Source organism: Crassostrea angulata, chromosome 6 (genome assembly GCF_025612915.1).
Source record: "Crassostrea angulata isolate pt1a10 chromosome 6, ASM2561291v2, whole genome shotgun sequence".
Lineage (NCBI taxonomy): Eukaryota > Metazoa > Mollusca > Bivalvia > Ostreida > Ostreidae > Magallana > Magallana angulata.
This window is the reverse complement of record NC_069116.1, coordinates 34,128,877-34,149,142: the sequence shown is the minus strand read 5'-3', so window position 1 is coordinate 34,149,142 and position 20,266 is coordinate 34,128,877. Positions and strand designations below refer to the sequence as shown.

Below are 20,266 nucleotides of genomic sequence, written 5' to 3'. Positions count from 1 at the left end.
CACCTTTAAAATCAAGCTACGGGTTTGTCTTTGAGCACTATTTATTCTAGCTATATGATTGAGAAAGGAAAGAGATATCACCATTGCAGAGATTTACAATGTTCATATATTTAGAATATAATGACTGGTTTGAAGAACTGAACAAGCTATTAATTACTAGTTAGATGTTGGTTGTGTAGTGCAAGTAATCATATAGGCAACTCCATGATAATCATGCGCGAATCCAGAAAATTTGTTCAAGGGGGGGGGGGGGGGTGTCCGACGGTTATATGAGTTTACCCGGGGGGGGGGGGGGGGGGGGGGGGGGGTCCGAGGCATATTTTTGGTAATTTTATAATGTAATAAAAAAATTAACTTTGTGGGGGGGGGGGGGAGGGGTCCGGACACCCTGACCCCACCACCTAAATCCGCGCAAGATAATTGACTGGAAAATTTATAATTCATCAGTTCTACAATATACAATATAAAGTGATCACGCACTTGACTGCAGTATGCAACGAGCTGCACCAATATCAACGATATACATACACTGTATGTATAGATGTGTGATGACAGTTAAATCGTTTGAGGTTCAAGGTTCACTTACGGTCGTCTGAAGTCGATAAAAATATTTCGTGTTTAACAACTATGATTTTAAGTAGTATAATATTCCAGCATGAACTGCCGTAAAGCTTCTATTCTGTGCTTGTTTTTCACTTGCGTATTTTTTGTAACTATATATGTGATATACTTTAATCATGGTCCCCCAGAGAAGATTTTATCGGCCAACTCAAAGACCAACGAGTACCTACAGCGGGTGTTAGAAGGCGACGGGGACGAAGAGGTGTTGAAATCGGCTCGGGCTTGGAATTCCTTCATCGAGGCTCATCATTATGTGTCCATCGGGGATATTTATGACAGTTGTGGTAAGTGGAGAAAAATATGAATTATTTTTCAATCGGGTATCGCATTTGTTTTGGTGGTTTGTTTATCTAGAAGATTCGCGGAGGTAATGTATGAATTAGATACTGATATCTAGTATTGTAAAGGATTTATCGAGTATTTTATCTGATATTAAAAGGAATGAATTAAGGAAGGATTTAAGCTATGAATTTGAATTAAAACAACTTTACTAATAGAAAGACTAGCTTAAAAAATGAAATTCAGCAAGCATTGATAACATTATGTATAAAAATGAGAAGTGGTTTGGATTTTTACAGAGGAAGATGGCAGAAAGTGGCTCGGTAAAACTGTACTTTTACCCGATAAAGAGAGAGGAGGGGTGACATCCAAGACGTTTTTAAATGTAACATTTGGTAAGTGTAAAATAAAGAAACCTAAGCTTTACAAGCTTGAAAATACAAGTGAAGTAGACACACGCAGTTTATTATATACTTGAATTCAAGAGCCTGGATTAGCAGAGCGTGTGTACAATCACCGAAAATAATGTACAGAAATAACGTCAACTTACTTATTTACATCGCACATCATTTGTGTGAATTTGCTTGATTGAGCTTTATGGCATGTTCTATACATGCATTTATTTGTGTACGAGTATATATCTAAATACAGCTGTATTAATAGTTGGCACGAGGGATTTGTCATACATATATCTCATCATAACAGTATCAAGACAATGGATTGAGAAGTCAAGATTCTCAAAATTTCATATTATTGAATTCAAAACTAAGTTTAATCTGTTTAAAAGGAATAAAGATTTTCATTTAAGAAAGTAATGAAGCAACATATGCAAGAAATTTAATAATATTTAATTATTTTGTAAGTGACAAAGTCAAGAGGCAAGATTACTTGCTCCAATAGTTTGTCCTTCCAAATTGCAAATGACTTACATGTATTCCTTCCAAATCTCTAATCTCTACACTGGCAGCAACTTCTGCGTTAAGAACTAAAGAATTCATATACATAGTGATAAAATGTCATACTTTATTCAAAATTGTATTATTTATACAATAAATTATATGGAATGAAGAACAAATTTATTTTCTTGCTTTAGAGGAAACTTTAGCAGACGGCGAATTTTTCCTGAGCGTTAGTTATGGCGGTAAAGATCTGTACGAGAACCAATGGAAGTTTTGTGAAATGGAAGAAGAAGATGAAGAAGACCGATGGATATTCTGCCCTTACAAGCCCGGAAGCTATTCTTGGGTCATATCTAGAAAAATACCTAACTATTTACCAAAGGTATTCTTAAATAAACACTTGCCCACATCTGATAGTACAAATAAAAAATGTGCGTCATCTAGATAACAACGTTAACGATATTACATCAGTATGCTTTTTACTATTGTTACACTTAGTACCTTATCTGCACACGATAAGATATCAAATAAATATCTATTCATGAGTTATAGCTGAAGAGGAAAGTTACATGCAACTCCTACTCCTATGATAACTATTACATATGCATGATTTCATAATTGTCAAACAAAAATCCAAAAAGGTGGTAAAATACGACCATTTTAATTTCCAAAGAAAGACGTTTTTTACTTGATATTGGTTTCAATAGCATAGAATGATAAATGGAAGAGCATGCCCCAATGAGGGTTGAGATTTTCGGAAAGGGGGGGGGGGGTGTTGTTGTTTTGTCACCCCCCCCCCCCCCGAAAAAATTAAAAATTAAGGTTATCTCTTTCATTAATAATAAATTCAACTTTTAAATTCATTTTCATGTAGTTGACCATAAAATACTGGTTTTGAACTTAGAGGTTAATAAATAAGATTTCTTGATTTTAGATGTGGTTTTTTTTTTATCTTTTAGGGCACGTACAAAGCTACAGCAAGGTTAACCAATGAAAACGAGGACGTGATTTTGTGTGGGTTTGCGGAATTTGTTTTGTAGATCTGACGGTGCCAAATTGTTTGATATTGCTTTCCTATGTTGTATTGTTAAAGCGTGGTAAGATTTGCATAAAAGAGACATTAAATATTTTTTATTTTGCAAGATTGAAATATTGAATTATTTCAATGTTAAACTTATATCATATGCATATGCATGTATGTATATTAAATTCCTGTTAAAAAACTGAGAGATAGAGTGGATTTGGTATTTTATATTCGTGTATTATGTGAACTTTTGTATTCCCAATATCTCAAATTATAATACTAAGTACTGCAGTATTAGAAAATAAAGTTTTAATTTCATTAAAATTTGTGGATTTGAAATGATTTATTCATTTTTTTCTTTACATACTTAACTTATGACCACAATAATGATCTGACCTATATTGTGGACATAGCTATAATCATTTAGTATAGAATTAAATAAATTAAATGATCGAGACTAATAATATTTTTTTTTATATTATAACTACAAACATGTTAATATTTTGTAAGCTGTGGATTTTCAATAAAAATTAAGGAGTATTTCGCTGTCGTGTTTTTTTTGAATTATTTTCTAAAATGAACTATTATCGAGAATAAATGATGTAGAATTGTTCTGTTATGCTCGAGCTGACTATTTCTTCGAGATGATTCGTCTATTTTACCCTATAGAAAGTTACAAACTGTAAACATGTTCGATAAGTGAAAATGTTCAGAGATACTAGGAAAGGTTTGGGGGTGTTTTATTTAAAAAATCAATTTACAATGCATTAAACAAAAAATTTAAAAAAAAATGGCTAAAAGAATCAATCTAAATACTGTAAGAATAAAAACAAACCAACGCTCTTGAAATTTAATGTTTCCTTTTTTTATGGTAATATGTTATATAAATCAACAGGCTGATGATGACAGATACATCACGGATTAACTGATGTATATCAGCTAATCGGTTCTGTCATAAACAACAACTTAAGTATATTTTGTTATATCATAAGCTTAACATTTATGACACACTTGTATTTTCTCCTAATTGTAATAAAAAAAGTATGTTAATAGAACAATTATAAACAAAGGTACTTATCAAAAGCTACTTAAACACTACAAGTTCACTGAAACACATAGTTAAACCTTGGCCAATATTCTATCCTTTGCACTCATTATCACATGTCAGTAGTTTAAACTGAGGGATCAGGGACAACCATTGCGCCAGATAACTGCAACACAAACACCTCAGAGGATAAGCGTTATCAATGGGTGCTGCAGATTAAACAGCGCTGTACAGATAAAGGATTGTCCATTTGGCTTCCTCACCCAGCAGCTGACTCGGGGCCAACTGTCCACTTTTATCCGGGTGGGCAGTGACATGTGACTTGTGTTCTTTGTGTTTTTGATCCATCGTTAGGACGGGCGACTGTACTGGACACTCTTTTCATTCCGTTGGAAATCGTTGTTGCTGAGGATTTTTTTTTTTAAATTTCTGAAAAGGACGGAGAAATTGAAAAAAAAGGAAAAGGAATATGACATAGTTGATGGTCTATATGAATTTCAAAGGGATCTGTAAACGTCGTACCGTCAATATGATGAACGTTAGGAAGGTTCCGTTAATCATTTTTCTGACCTGTTTAACGCTCTTTTTCTCCATGTTCACTCTTTACATGACCATGTTCAATCATGGACCACCTTCGGAGATTTTAGAAGCTAACAGGCAAATAGTATTGAAGCCAAAAAATGACGTAGACTTATCCTTAAATGGTGAAGAATTAGACGAAGATGAGGAAGTGTCTGAGAGTGTAGAGTCTGCCAAACGCTGGCAAAAATTCGTTGACGATAACAAATATGTCGCCATCGGGGATGTTTACAATTCTTGCGGTGAGTTTTGACACGATGGCAATACTGCTGTTTTAAAATTGTTCTGAATTAACATTTCATTATTTTGAAATGGTTTGATTTATATCATATTTTTAGATGATAAAGATAGAATAACATTGGGTAAAGCTATACTACTTCCTGATAAAGAAACTGGTGGACTGAAAGTTAGAACGTTCATCAATATCACTTTAGGTAAGAATGTTTCATTTTATTGTACATCTATAATGCTCCTTTAATTAGCGTTCATAGAAAAATTCATTTGTTTGTAAAATATGAAATTAAGGGTCCTCCACACCTTTGGGAAAAGTTTCGCATTCAAGCCCAAACTTCTATATTCCTTACGAGAAATAGATTTCTATCATTCGTTCGACTTGAAAATGACAAAAAGTTCGATTGTGAGGCGGACAAAATCTACTTTTAATGCTAATAAAAACAAAAAGCCCATACGGTATTCGGACTTGGTGTTGATAGACCGAAGCTATCACCATTGCGCTAAAAAGATTAACACCAATATTTGACGATATAAACAGTTTCACAATTATGGATTGAAATCGCCGTGTTGTGTCATGCTGTCATAAAAAGTAAAAGTCACGGGGTGTCGAGGATCCAATATGTTCATGACTGCTTTCAATTTTTTCTATGGAATTTGTACTTGTAATTTTGACAAACTGACATAATAATTTTGACACAGGATTTGGTATATAAAAATTCCTACTTAACAGCTTTTAACACAATGAAAGGATGAATTCAGTCAGAAATGATTTGAGATTATATGTCACTATACGTGTCTTTGATGCCCTATCACTTTTCCACATTTCTCCTCCAAATTAAGTGTATTGATTCGATTTTATAAAATTGTACATGTTTTAATAATAAACTCGTTTTTTTATATCCAGAGAAGCCTCTCACAGAAGGCGAATTTCTCGTCGATGTCAAATATAACGGAAAAGATCTGTACGATAACCACTGGGAATTTTGTACGATTGACGAAAACCAGGAGGTGAAACAAGTATTTTGTCCGTACAAACCAGGGTTTTACACTTGGGCAACGGACAAAAAGATCCCAAAGTTCATCCCAAAGGTATGAACGGAAAAAGGAGCTCTAAAGTGCAGTATAACTTTTTATTAATAAAAAAAATTACAGATTTAGGAATCAACATTTTAAAACAAACACTATAAAATCAATGAACTTTCATAGACTTTCAAGGAAGAGACTTTATTTATTAACTTAATTTCAACACCAAACTCCAACAGTAATTTTGAGAAAAAGTAAGCAACCGACTGCCAATCTTGCATGGACCATATCGTTGAACTTTTGTCGTTTTCATGAACATTTATCATTTATTATTCTCAATTCAACAATGAAAAAGGAAAATTATTTAGTATTTAGATGAGTAACGATATTCCATTGTTGATAAAAGTATGCGTAAGCATCAATGCTATTGGCGAGATTTCGATTACAAAAGTGAGAGGAAGCCAATCGCTAAAGGTCATAAGATATACATAAAACGAAAAAGGTTGAATGAGTTGGCCCACGGTCAGCTGTAAGCGAATGCGAGATTAGCTGTGGAGGTTTCAAATACAAACTCTACTAACTAGCGAGGATGCAATGACTCTTTGCTACCAGTATCGTCTACGATAGTTTTTAGGATATTTTATGAATGTTGCGGTGTATCTGGCAACAAAATAGTTACATGCTCAGGTTTTTAAAACCTAAAAAATTAACGTGTTTTTTTCTGGTTTTTTTTTTCCAGGGTAAGTACCATACACGAGCCTGGTTGAACGGGGATGATGGAAAACTGCTGACTTGTGGTCTGACAACATTCGTTCTCTAGACGTGTCTCTCATGTTGATATTTAACGACGCTTTAACAATGCAAGGAACTGTATTACCATTGATATTTATATTTATTGTTAATATTTTCAGTGTCATCGTGTACTTAAAAATCGTTTTTCATGGATACATATTTTCCATTTTGTATTGTTGAGTACACGATAAATTTTGTTATATGCGTTTTTGTACATTCTTTAACGTATATATATCTTTTTTGTCCTTGAACTATTTATGATACATATTATTGATGTTAGCCAAGGATATTGCATTTATCAAATAAAAACTCATCAAATTGTTATAAATGACGTGAACTATACATGTTATATCATGCGTCTGTAAAAAGTTTGAAAATGTCACAATTTATATATATTCATAAATATTTATTTGTATTGTCATGTATATAATTATAAATCCTACATATAATTATCTTCATATTGAACATCAAAGTATATTAACCTAATTAATCTTTACTGCATGTATATATTGAATGATAAGATAATACGTTAGTTATCATATAATATAAATATATAGATACTAGTTGAAACTGTTATCAGTCAAATATTGTTCATAAAATTGCCTCAGTGATAAAAATGTGTTTTCAAGTGCACTCTAGTGTTAAACCTTTTGAAACACTTTGCTGATATCGCTGATGTAAAACTCGGTGTCTATACGTGTAACGCAAAGCAGCGAAAGTTTTTCGTAATAAAACATTATGTACATTATGTTTTGAACTTTATAAAATATGCGTGTTTTTCCAAATAAAATAGAATACTAGTAACTTGCTTTAATTGTTCTTTCAAAAAATTAAACAAAACGATAGCCTTGTTGTGATATTTTTAAAATTTTTATTTCGTAAGAATAAACAGCACAAAATGCAATTATAAAAGCACAATGAATTACCACAGCTATGAATTGTAAACTTTATAAAACAGTAAATTTGAAAAACTATGAAAAGGTAATTGAAATATAAATACAGAAGATTTTGGCACATTGTCATCATTGTAATCCGCAAGAGACATCAACCAATATCTATGTCCTGTAATACTTGCCATCATATTTAAAAAAAAAATGACCAATGTCAGTTGCCCTGATGCAATTGACCAACAGAACTTCCATACAGTTCACTACCGTATCATCATCATCATCATCATCATCATTATAATCATCATTATTTTTATGGACATCTATATGGAATGGAAATATTCAAATATTTAGTAGCTTGATATAGGAGGTAATCGGTTGTATAAACTTTATTTTATCAGATCGAAACACTCAGCTTGCACAACCAACAGAAAATCCAGAAAATCAGCAACATGATGTAATAGCTTTAGTTTGATCGTAGCACCATCAGCGTCAGGAATGTTCCGCTTCATAAATGCAGGCGCATGAAAATGGAAACAATGTCTTTTTCAACGTCTACCTTAAATTTGTATTTAAAAAAAAGTTAACATTAAGCATCTAAGCATGATAAATTTCATATTTGGATACGAATTTTATTCGGAAAATTTACTGAATGATATATGACAATTCGAAAATAACTTACTGAAATTGCAGCATTTCTTTGTTTGATGGTTTTAGTCTAAAACGTAAATGTGTAAATTTAATATTAATACAAGACCTTATATTCATTTCTATATATTTATTTTCAAATAGTGATATATTTTAAACCGGTACCAAACGGCCATAAAAAGACCTTTTATACCTTCTTAAGCTGTGGTCTTTCATCAATATTGGTTAAAGGTCCTTCTCGTTTTTTAATCCATGAATTCAATGGCATTATGGGATTTGAGGTAATTTTCAAGCGCCTGTTTGAAAGACCTCTTGTCTGCAAAAAAAAAAAGAAAAAAAAATTGACAATGATTTATTTCCGTCATTTTATGTAAGTCATAGATAGGAAAAAATGTACATACCGGTATCGATACTGCCTCTCCTAAGGGTTAATGTTTTTTGTCGCCAGAAATTTGAAAAGATGCACGTGCAGAAGAACAAGGCAAGAATTAACAGCTTCAATATTGATTGTGCTATTGGGGTTTTCACTGTATGCATAATTAAAAGTTTCAAGGTAGGCGATGATGGTGGGGGTTTACTAACACATGTAATATGTAGAGAAGCAATCTTAATTATTCCAGATGTTTAATTGACTTAAATTTTAAAAAAAACCCGGACCCCCCCCCCCCCCCCTCAAATAACCACACCTTCCAAAAATAAACACGCAAGTTTACAAGAGACCAAATACTAACTGCTTTAAGGAAGGGTCTTGTGGCTGAACTTGATTTTCTGAACAAGTAACAAAATAAGTCCTCCTCAACGTCCATCTATAAAATGAATGTTTACGTAGATTAAATACAACAATATACAGATACAATAAGTGACAGTAACTAGAGCAGAGCTCGTGGCAAAGCCACGAGTAGGTCTTCCGTTGTTGCTGCGGGTTGAAAATATATGTGATATGGTGTCAAACGACTATAATGACTAAACTTTCAGTTCTGCTTTTGTTATAAAAACGTGTTGTGATTGAAAGCCTGTATATAAAACATGTTTTGAAAAGAAAAGAAGAAAATGTTGTATGAAAACTATTTGTCGAACAGTTTGTGTAATCATTTCAAAAATTCTTTAAAAAATGAGACATCATGTTATATGGCGAGTTAAATTTTCAAAGGGTAGCAAGCATTGTTATAAACAGTATGTACTCATGACTCATGTCAGGAATTGTATTTTTCTTTTAAAACCGAACACGCCTACAAAACACGTAACCTTTTCTCTAAGATAACTCCTTTATTCAAATCTTTCTAAATTTTTGAAGACTATATGCAAGTTTAGAATTGTTACGTGCGGACAAAATTTAGTAATAAGTCAAAATTGATGGCATCTCTGAACTTTTCTATAGGGAAATGTGTGTCGTCTGATATCATTTAATGATACGAGTAGACTTGGACATTCAAAATAATATATAATCAGCTAAAAAAAAAGATCAGCGGGAGAATTTATGAAAAAGCGAGCATCTCAATTTTACACCAGATGGTTCTGTTTCATAAAGACACCGCTATGTAACGTAATGTAATTAAATAACCTTATTTACAGAATGAATAGTACCTCTCTCGACGATGTAATAATATGCAAAATCCTTATTTTTATGTCAGTGGGTTGATTTATAAAATTGAAAAAAAAAACTTCAATTGCGCTTGCGTAAATTGGAATTCTGGGAAGGAATTAGACAGTCCATGTTAGAGAAATTCGAAGAAGTATATGAAACTGGTCAGTTTCTAGATCAAACTGCGCATTGATGTATTAAAAACTATTATGTGTATCGTCTTGTAGCCACGGTCCGGAATCCGTATGTGCAGTCATACATTGTATGTATATCGATACACCTTTACCTCCTCACCTACATCCATACAAATAAGGGTGCAACCTTCATATACACATGCATAGTATTATAGTTCTGTAAACTATTTATCTTGTATTTTAATATATTGGGTATTCATTGTTCACCTAAAATTATTATTCCACCGGCTGTAGCTAACCTTGTAAGTAAATTAAGTTGCATTACAACCTCATAATACACAACTTCAATTAATTTTTTTTATATCAATTTTCATACAATTAGCAATAAATAAAATCCCCAATAACGCACTTAAGTGTAACTTTGAGAAGCGCATATATTTTTTGGAGGCAGATATGTCGCTATTTTATAGTCTGCAAGTCAAGTGAACAATTATGGTCTTTCAAAGAAATAAGAAATCTGTCGACACTTGCAGTACTTTGATGATTTCTATGGCGATCGACTGCATTGCATAATGTAGTCGTATTTCTAAAGAACAAAATTTCCTTTGACTTCCAACTTTCAATTATAATATATTATGAATTATTCTGTTCATAACTATAGAAGTTTAGCGTGTTTAACGGGTTAATTTATTAGCCACACTCTCAGGTTACGATTCCACATCTTTAATGTAAAGATGATTGACTTCGAATAATAGTATTATTGTTAATAAAAGCACCTTCCAACTGTTACTCAATTACATATGTTCTGAGTTGTGTGTGCTAAAGCGACACAAGATTTTCGGTCGCACGTGGCGATTGAATTAACACAGACTGACTGAATAAACATTGGGTGGGAAAGTGAAACACGTTGAATAGAAAATGTTACACATAAGAAGAAGTCACCAAAAATGATTTTCGACAGATCTGGATATCTTTTCGCCAATTTAAAAAAAATTCAGCGCGAGCACTTGTCAGCGGGGCGGGAGGAGGGGGTGGTGACGCAGCAATGAATTCGCTTCCACACTCAAACGAACAACCATGTATTAGAAAAACTACAGAGTGATTGATATGGGACCGATAGAATCTAATCTTCAATTGTTTAAAACTCATGTGAATATTCTTTCAAATAATCATCAAATGCCTCAATTCAGGACAATTCAGGACATTCTTTTATCGTGCTAGCACCTACCGCAAACATGTAACATGGAACTTTGATTATAATTTGAGTTGATTTTTAAACTACCTTGTACGCTATAGTATAATTAAATCAATGCTCAATCAGCTGTACAAGCAAAATAAATTTATCTTTTCATCTTAATCCTATATAATAGTTGAAAACATAATAAGTATAGTTCTGTCCGTGCAAAATATGAAACATGAACGCGTAATAAGGTACATGTAGAAGAACACGAACCGACTGCGGATCACTTGTCCACTCGCGCTATATCTCCTCGGCCATGTGCGAGGGATGATCATCATTTGATATTGGGGGGGGGGGGGGGGTAAATTTTTTTAGATATACAAACCAGCCATTAATTTATGTCTGACAATGTTTCCGATTTGGAGTAATATCGTTCATTAATTTTCATTTTCACTCAAATGTTTAATTGAATAAATACAAGATGGACAAACTTTTATAACATAACATTAAAACAGTTCTTGTATTTACGGCTATATAAACTCAAACACATTCTTATTCATCTAAGTGTGCATCGCGGTGTGCGAATCTTGTGTATTAGATAACCGCTTACCGCTAGGTAGTGCAGCCGTGGCTCATCTCCTCGGCCGTGGACGAAGGATAGATTACGTAAAGGTTCAACGCACAGACACGCACAGCTCAGAACCCAGGACGATTTGAAAAGTTTGCAGTATAATGACCATATTCTATCAAATAAAAGTTCTTTATTTTAAACTTAAAACCCACAATTGATCTATGTCTAATATTGCTTTAGATTGAGAATGACATTGCTTTTATTAATTAACTGAACAATTTCTTAATTGACACCGAATCGTTTAGTCGATAAACTTTTATGTGTAATCAAAACTAAAACAATTCTTGAGTTGGCGGCTAAATATACTCGTATATGAGAGACGCAACTCTCGTGTATTAGATATCCGCTGACCGCTAGGTAGCCCAGCCGCGACCATGGTGACCGATTTTCTCGGCCGCGGGCGAGGGGAGTTTCGTTAACTTGGCCAACTTGCCGCGAGTACTGGTCAACACGTATTACCTTTTCCCTCATATTATGCAATACCCGAACACAAAAACAGTTTTATGAGATCAATAAAGTCACAAACAACATTTTTGCAGCGACGCCCATATCGAAAAACTTACCGTTTTAGAGTTATGAAGCAAAGACTTTTAAGGAATCTAGACCCCTCATTTTAGGGGCTAGCCCCTTTTTTATGGTATCAAATGAAAGCTCTTAATATTCTGCACAACTTTTGTTCTATATGTGTCTAGAAAAAATTTACAACTAAAAAGTTATTGAGCAAAGATATAAGCAAAATTTAACATTTTTTGAAACATTAATTTCGATGTAATTTTTTAAGAAGTATACGTGGGTTAATCAAACTTTTAAAACTAGGAGGACAACGTTCAAGATGTCTACATTAAGGATTTGTAAATTAAAACTACTTGCTACGGATAAACTCGGAGCCTTTGCAGGTACACGAGACCCACTAAAAAAATATTCAAAGGGGAATAACTCAAAACCGGAAGTAGCGATTTCAAATTTTTTGGTGCTATAGTAAGCTATTGTCATTGCCAATAAACCCTGAAAATTTGAATAAAATCTAATGACAAACAAGCGAGATATTACAGTTTAAAGAAACGTCTAGAAGAAAAAGAAGAAGAAAAATAATAATGAAGAATTTCCAACAGAATCAGTATAAGGTCTTCCGTTGGAAACGGAAGACCTTAATTACAGTAGATGAACCTACGAGTTCTCTTCTTGCAATAAAGTGAGCAATAGAACTTACCGACTCAACGGTTCTTCCGTAGTTATCGGAGACCTTTGCCTGAATAAAATATTGCATAACATGGAATGAAATATACTTAAAGATTGATGAAATAAACTACAATTAACAAAAGTTAAGTTTTTATTTGAAGCTGGGTACTCAATCTGTTTTAAAGTATTGTAAGCATTATCTCAATGACTTGTTTTTATTTAAAAACTTGTTTTAATGTCAGATAGTACGATTTAGTATATACACGTATGTATAAAAATACCTTTTTTGCTGAAGGTTGGCATACTGTTGTCTCAAATTGTCGCTTCATTCTTACTTTTGATTCTCTATAACTTTCTCTCTTTGTTATCAGTTGCTAGCCGCAAAATCGATTATCAACAATCGTTGTAAACGTCATATAACTATGACGTCACAATAACATTCACCGCAGCATGAAGATATAACGTCATAGTGCACAGAAAAACGCCATAAATGTCATCAACATTGGGCATCGTCTGAAATTTCAGTGACGCCTCATTTTATTAAAACTTGCATCTTGCGAACTTAACGTATACTGTTACAGATGTGACGGTCAGACCTGTTCGAATACCGGCGCCAGATAGCTCAGTTGGTAAAGCACCTGACTAGATATTCAGGTGGCCCGGTTTCGAATCCCGGTCTGCTCCGTCATTATTTCTCAAATTCCGTTAGCCTACACACAGGGTTAATAAATTCTAAATTGAATAATACAATAAAATAATTAAATCGTATTAAATTGCATTAATACACGAGCACATGTATAGTAAAACAGTTAAATCTGAATAACGAGTTATCTGAGTCACAACTGTTCTACCTACACAAACTAATTAACTGATGTTAAAACAAATCTATTATTGTAATGAAACCATATTCATTCGTTAAAACACATAGAAAATTTTAATCAAGATTTCATGAAGCCCTTCTGGATTTATGGGATTTAATCACGTGACCAAACTGTATTTAAATCCCAATAAACATAAAAAATAATGGTTCTATTTTTAGTTTTGCTAAAGCGTAAGACAAACGTTTTCTTAAACACTACATTGAATGTGGCAATCGGTTTTTAGAACGCAGTTCGCAGTTCGCAGTTCGCAATTGAATAGTGAACTGCGTTCTATAGAACGCAGTTCGCAATTCAAAATTTTGTGCGATTGAATAGTGAACTGCGTTCTATCTAGAACGCAGTTCGCAATTCAGAATTTAGAATTCATATTTGGGGCCCGCTTGCCTTATATGCAATTGAATAGTGAACTGCGTTCTATAGAACGCAGTTCGCAATTCAAAATTTAGAATTCATATTTGGGGCCCGCTTGTCTTATATGCAACTGAATAGTGAACTGCGTTCTATAGAACGCAGTTCGCAATTCAAAATTTAGAATTCATACTTGGGGCCCGCTTGCCTTATATGCAACTGAATAGTGAATTGCGTTCTATAGAACGCAATTCAAAATTTAGAATTCATACTTGGGGCCCGCTTGCCTTATATGCAATTGAATAGTGAACTGCGTTCTATAGAACGCAGTTTGCAATTCAAAATTTAGAATTCATACTTGGGGCCCGCTTGCCTTATATGCAATTGAATTGTGAACTGCGTTCTATAGAACGCAGTTCGCAATTCAAAATTTAGAATTCATACTTGGTGCCCGCTTGCCTTATATGCAATTGAATAGTGAACTGCGTTCTATAGAACGCAGTTCGCAATTCAAAATTTAGAATTCATATTTGGGGCCCGCTTGCCTTATATGCAATTGAATAGTGAACTGCGTTCTATAGAACGCAGTTTGCAATTCAAAATTTAGAATTCATACTTGGGGCCTGCTTGCCTTATATGCAATTGAATAGTGAACTGCGTTCTATAGAACGCAATTCGCAATTCAAAATTTAGTGCGATTGAATAGTGAACTGCGTTCTATAGAACGCAGTTCGCAATTCAAAATTTGAATTCATATTTGGGGCCCGCTTGCCTTATATGCAATTGAATAGTGAACTGCGTTCTATAGAATGCAGTTCGCAATTCAAAATTTAGAATTCATATTTGGGGCCCGCTTGCCTTATATGCAATTGAATAGTGAACTGTGTTCTATAGAACGCAGTTCGCAATTCAGAATTTAGTGCGATTGAATAGCGAACTGCGTTCTATCTAGAACGCAGTTCGCAATTCAAAATTTAGAATTCATATTTGGGGCCCACTTGCCTTATATGCAACTGAATAGTGAACTGCGTTCTATAGAACGCAGTTCGCAATTCAAAATTTAGAATTCATATTTGGGGCCCGCTTGCCTTATATGCAATTGAATAGTGAACTGCGTTCTATAGAACGCAGTTCGCAATTCAAAATTTAGAATTCATATTTGGGGCCCGCTTGTCTTATATGCAACTGAATAGTGAACTGCGTTCTATAGAACGCAGTTCGCAATTCAAAATTTAGAATTCATACTTGGGGCCCGCTTGCCTTATATGCAATTGAATTGTGAACTGCGTTCTATAGAACGCAGTTCGCAATTCAAAATTTAGAATTCATACTTGGGGCCCGCTTGCCTTAAATGCAATTGAATAGTGAACTGCGTTCTATAGAACGCAGTTCGCAATTCAAAATTTAGAATTCATACTTGGGGCCCGCTTGCCTTATATGCAATTGAATAGTGAACTGCGTTCTATAGAACGCAGTTCGCAATTCAAAATTTAGAATTCATACTTGGGGCCCGCTTGCCTTATATGCAATTGAATAGTGAACTGCGTTCTATAGAACGCAGTTCGCAATTCAAAATTTAGTGCGATGGAATAGTGAACTGCGTTCTATAGAACGCAGTTCGCAATTCAAAATTTAGAATTCATATTTGGGGCCCGCTTGCCTTATATGCAATTGAATAGTGAACTGCGTTCTATAGAACGCAGTTCGCAATTCAAAATTTAGAATTCATATTTGGGGCCCGCTTGCCTTATATGCAATTGAATAGTGAACTACTCTATAGAACGCAGTTCGCAATTTAGAATTTAGTGCGATTGAATAGCGAACTGCGTTCTATCTAGAACGCAGTTCGCAATTCAAAATTTAGAATTCATATTTGGGGCCCGCTTGCCTTATATGCAATTGAATAGTGAACTGCGTTCTATCTAGAACGCAGTTCGCAATTCAAAATTTAGAATTCATATTTGGGGCCCACTTGCCTTATATGCAACTGAATAGTGAACTGCGTTCTATAGAACGCAGTTCGCAATTCAAAATTTAGAATTCATATTTGGGGCCCGCTTGTCTTATATGCAACTGAATAGTGAACTGCGTTCTATAGAACGCAGTTCGCAATTCAAAATTTAGAATTCATACTTGGAGCCCGCTTGCCTTATATGCAATTGAATAGTGAACTGCGTTCTATAGAAAGCAGTTTGCAAGTCAAAATTTAGAATTCATACTTGGGGCCCGCTTGCCTTATATGCAATTGAATAGTGAACTGCGTTCTATAGAACGCAGTTCGCAATTCAAAATTTAGAATTCATATTTGGGGCCCGCTTGCCTTATATGCAATTGAATAGTGAACTGCGTTCTATAGAACGCAGTTCGCAATTAAGAATTTAGTGCGATTGAATAGCGAACTGCGTTCTATCTAGAACGCAGTTCGCAATTCAAAATTTAGAATTCATATTTGGGGCCCGCTTGCCTTATATGCAATTGAATAGTGAACTGCGTTCTATAGAACGCAGTTCGCAATTAAGAATTTAGTGCGATTGAATAGCGAACTGCGTTCTATCTAGAACGCAGTTCGCAATTCAAAATTTAGAATTCATATTTGGGGCCCGCTTGCCTTATATGCAATTGAATAGTGAACTGCGTTCTATAGAACGCAGTTCGCAATTCAAAATTTAGAATTCATATTTGGGGCCCGCTTGCCTTATATGCAATTGAACAGTGAACTGCGTTCTATCTAGAACGCAGTTCGCAATTCAAAATTTAGAATTCATATTTGGGGCCCGAAATTTTCAAGGGCATCTACTAGTGGTATTTCACTACCACTGTTAAAAAATGGTAATGCAGCTTTCTCTAGTTTTTAGCTCACCGAGACGAAGTCGGGGGGAGCTTATGCTATACCCCCGGCGTCGGCGTCCGGACCTGGTTAAAGTTTTTGTTGCAGGTCCTCTATCTATATAAGTTATTACTTGTCCTATCTTCACCAAACTTGCATGGATGATGCATCTGGACCTACTTGTGGACTTGAAAGACTTGGATGCTGAATCTGGATCCTAAATTTCAGATGCTGAAGGAGGTTAGGGTTTTTGGAGCAGGTTAAAGTTTTTGTTGCAGGTGCCCTATGATAGCAATATCTAAGTTACTCCTGGTCCTAACTTGACCAAACTTGCATGGATGGTGTGTCTTATGATACTGATCCACCAGGCAGACTTGAGCGCTGAATCTGAGCTATAGGTTTCGGATGCAGGAGGAGGTTAAGGTTTTAAGAGCTGGTTAAAGTTTTTGTTGCAGGTGCCCTTTGAGAGCAATATCTAAGTTACTACTGGTCCGTACTTGACCAAAATTGCATGGATGGTGTGTCTTATGATACAGATGCACAAGACAAGCTTGAATGCTGAATCTGAGCTATAGGTTTCGGATGCTGGAGGTGGTTAAGGTTTTAAGAGCTGATTAAAGTTTTTGTTGCAGGTGCCCTCTGATGATAATATCTTATTTACTACTGGTTCTTACTTCACCAAACGTGTATGGTTGGTGCGTCTTATGATACTGATGCACCTGACAGGCTTGAATGCTGAATCTGAGCCATAGGTTTCGGATGCTGGAGGAGGTTAAGGTTTTTGGAGCTGGTTAAAGTTTTTTGAGTAGGTGCCCTCTAATGATTATATCTTAGCTACTCCTGGTCCAAACTTCATCAAACTTGTGTGGATGGTGCGTCTTATTATACTGATGCACCTGAACGGCTTGAATAATGAATCTGAGCCATAGGTTTCGGATGCTGGAGGAGGTTAAGGTTTTAAGACCTGGTCATAGTTTTTGAAACAGGTGCCCTTTGATGATGATATCTTAGTTATTACTTGTCCTAACTTCACCAGATGGTGCGTTTTATTATATTGATGCACCTGACAGGCTTGAATGCTGAGTTTGATCCATAGGTTTCGGATGCTGGATAAGGTTAAGTTTTTTTTAACAGGTCACATGTTACATAGATATTAGTACTATTTCAAACTTGCATAGTTGATTAAACTGTAATATGAATGAATCGCAGAGGAAGCTTCAGATGCAGAGCTTGATCTCCATTATCAAGGATGATAAAAAAATATTTTAGTTATTACAGGTCCTAACTTCACCAAACTTGAATGGATGGTGTGTCTTATGATACAGATGTACATGATAGGCATGGATGCTGAATCTCAGCCATAGGTTGCGGATGCTGGAGGTGGTTAAGGTTTTAATTGGTGGTGCCCTCTGATGATGATAATTTAGTTATAACTGGTCCTAACTTCACCAAACTTGCATGGGTGATGCGTCTTATGATACTGATGCACCTGACAGGCTTGAATGCTAAATCTGAGCCATTGGTTACGGATGCAGGATGAGGTTTAGATTTTTGGAACAGGTCACATGTTTTATAGATGATAGCTTGCAAAGTTGATTTAACTATATTATAAATGAAACGCAGAGGTTGCTTCAGATGCAGAGCCTGATCTCCATTATCAAGGATGCTAAAGAAATCTCCAACCTCACTTAAACCTGCTTGATGTGGTTGTTGTTAAATGATATAACATGATTCCTATGATAAAGTATTGTATGATATGAAACACTATTGTTTAATATGATACAATATAATATAATATAATATCTTGATAGAACGCAGTTCACTATTCAATCGAACTAAATTTTGAATTGCGAACTGCGTTCTATAGAACGCAGTTCACAATTCAATTGCATATGGGGCAAGCGGGCCCCAAATATGAATTCTAAATTTTGAATTGCGAACTGCGTTCTATAGAACGCAGTTCACTATTCAATCGCACTAAATTTTGAATTGCGAACTGCGTTCTATAGAACGCAGTTCACTATTCAATTGCATATAAGGCAAGCGGGCCCCAAATATGAATTCTAAATTTTGAATTGCGAACTGCGTTCTATAGAACGCAGTTCACTATTCATTTGCATATAAGGCAAGCAGGCCCATAATATGAATTCTAAATTTTGAATTGCGAACTGCGTTCTAAAGAACGCAGTTCACTATTCAATTGCATATAAGGCAAGCGGGCCCCAAATATGAATTCTAAATTTTGAATTGCGAACTGCGTTCTATAGAACGCAGTTCACTATTCAATTGCATATAAGGCAATCGGGCCCCAAATATGAATTCTAAATTTTGAATTGCGAACTGCGTTCTATAGAACGCAGTTCACTATTCAATTGCATATAAGGCAATCGGGCCCCAAATATGAATTCTAAATTCTGAATTGCGAACTGCGTTCTAGATAGAACGCGGTTCACTATTCAATCGCACTAAATTTTGAATTGCGAACTGCGTTCTATAGAACGCAGTTCACTATTCAATTGCGAACTGCGAACTGCGAACTGCGTTCTAAAAACCGATTGCCATTGAATGTTAATAATTTTTATTTATGTGTCAGACCTGCATGTTCACAGTGTTCTGATGAATTGTATGTAATACAATAGATGGATCGACAAACAAGAAAGAATACAAGCGGTCGTTAACCATTAGACAGAAATAAAAAATACATTTTGGTTTTAAACAATATATTACTATGTAACTCCTGCATTACAAGTAGAGCACAGGCATAGGCGCATCGCAGGCATATGTGGCGGAAGTGCATGGTTTACGCAGTGATTTAATTATTGTTTGGAAGGCAGTATCGTCGGATACCCACGGGGCATCGCATCTTTTACTTTTCACTGGGTCATGTGGGTGATAAGAAAAAGACGCAATCACCCGTGGGTATCCGACGATGGGAAGGCAGGACAGCAACGATTTTTCTTTGCAGGTGGCACCCGTCGACCACAACTAGCGGTTATCCAATCAATAGAAAATTGTTCTTATCATTCCCGTGGTCAACAAAAATCTGAGTTACAGGTTTCGGACCTAGTGAAACGCTTGGGTGTAAGACATAAATGTACACCAGTGAAACACAAAGCTCGACCGCGTTGCACTTTACAGTACTCTAATATTTCCAACTTATTCTAAACCGACGGAAAATTGCATCAAGTTTGTAGGAAAACAGAAAATAAAACTATACACAGAAGTTACACCATGTGAAGATGCACAGTGGTTGTATAAAACACCAAATACCAAAATTCAGTTTCGCTATGTTTACCATACCTATACGATAATAACTAAAAACGATTTGCTTACTCTCCAGAAATGTTAAAAATTTCTCTACGAAGAACACCCCACCGCACCTAATTGCAAACTTAAGTTTGAAAGTTGAAATAAGTGAAATGTTGGATAAAAGCTTCTTAATTTTTTCCAAAACGGTCTAAGAGTCTTGGATT

The 20,266-nt window shown here is 35.0% G+C and overlaps 3 protein-coding genes across 3 annotated transcripts; 2 read left to right on the top strand and 1 right to left on the bottom strand.

Annotated features, from left to right (window-relative positions):
• Window positions 1-558: 558 nt before the first annotated feature.
• On the top strand, window positions 559-3,328 carry LOC128188935 (putative phosphatidylglycerol/phosphatidylinositol transfer protein DDB_G0282107). The gene is made up of 4 exons (XM_052860267.1): window positions 559-905; window positions 1,200-1,295; window positions 1,994-2,181; window positions 2,759-3,328. The coding sequence occupies exons 1-4, from the start codon at window positions 656-658 to the stop codon at window positions 2,837-2,839; spliced, it is 615 nt and encodes a 204-aa protein (XP_052716227.1). The 5' UTR covers window positions 559-655; the 3' UTR covers window positions 2,840-3,328.
• Window positions 3,329-4,004: 676 nt separating this feature from the next.
• LOC128190627 (putative phosphatidylglycerol/phosphatidylinositol transfer protein 2) lies at window positions 4,005-7,303 on the top strand. The gene is made up of 4 exons (XM_052862745.1): window positions 4,005-4,689; window positions 4,786-4,881; window positions 5,586-5,770; window positions 6,444-7,303. The coding sequence occupies exons 1-4, from the start codon at window positions 4,350-4,352 to the stop codon at window positions 6,522-6,524; spliced, it is 702 nt and encodes a 233-aa protein (XP_052718705.1). The 5' UTR covers window positions 4,005-4,349; the 3' UTR covers window positions 6,525-7,303.
• Window positions 7,304-7,891: 588 nt separating this feature from the next.
• LOC128187474 (uncharacterized) lies at window positions 7,892-13,101 on the bottom strand. The gene is made up of 6 exons (XM_052857906.1): window positions 13,019-13,101; window positions 12,769-12,807; window positions 8,763-8,837; window positions 8,225-8,347; window positions 8,066-8,101; window positions 7,892-7,942 (listed from the first exon to the last, which is right to left on the bottom strand). Exons 1-6 carry the CDS (start codon window positions 13,064-13,066, stop codon window positions 7,892-7,894), a joined length of 372 nt encoding a protein of 123 aa, XP_052713866.1. The 5' UTR covers window positions 13,067-13,101.
• Between the last annotated feature and the right edge of the window lie 7,165 nt (window positions 13,102-20,266).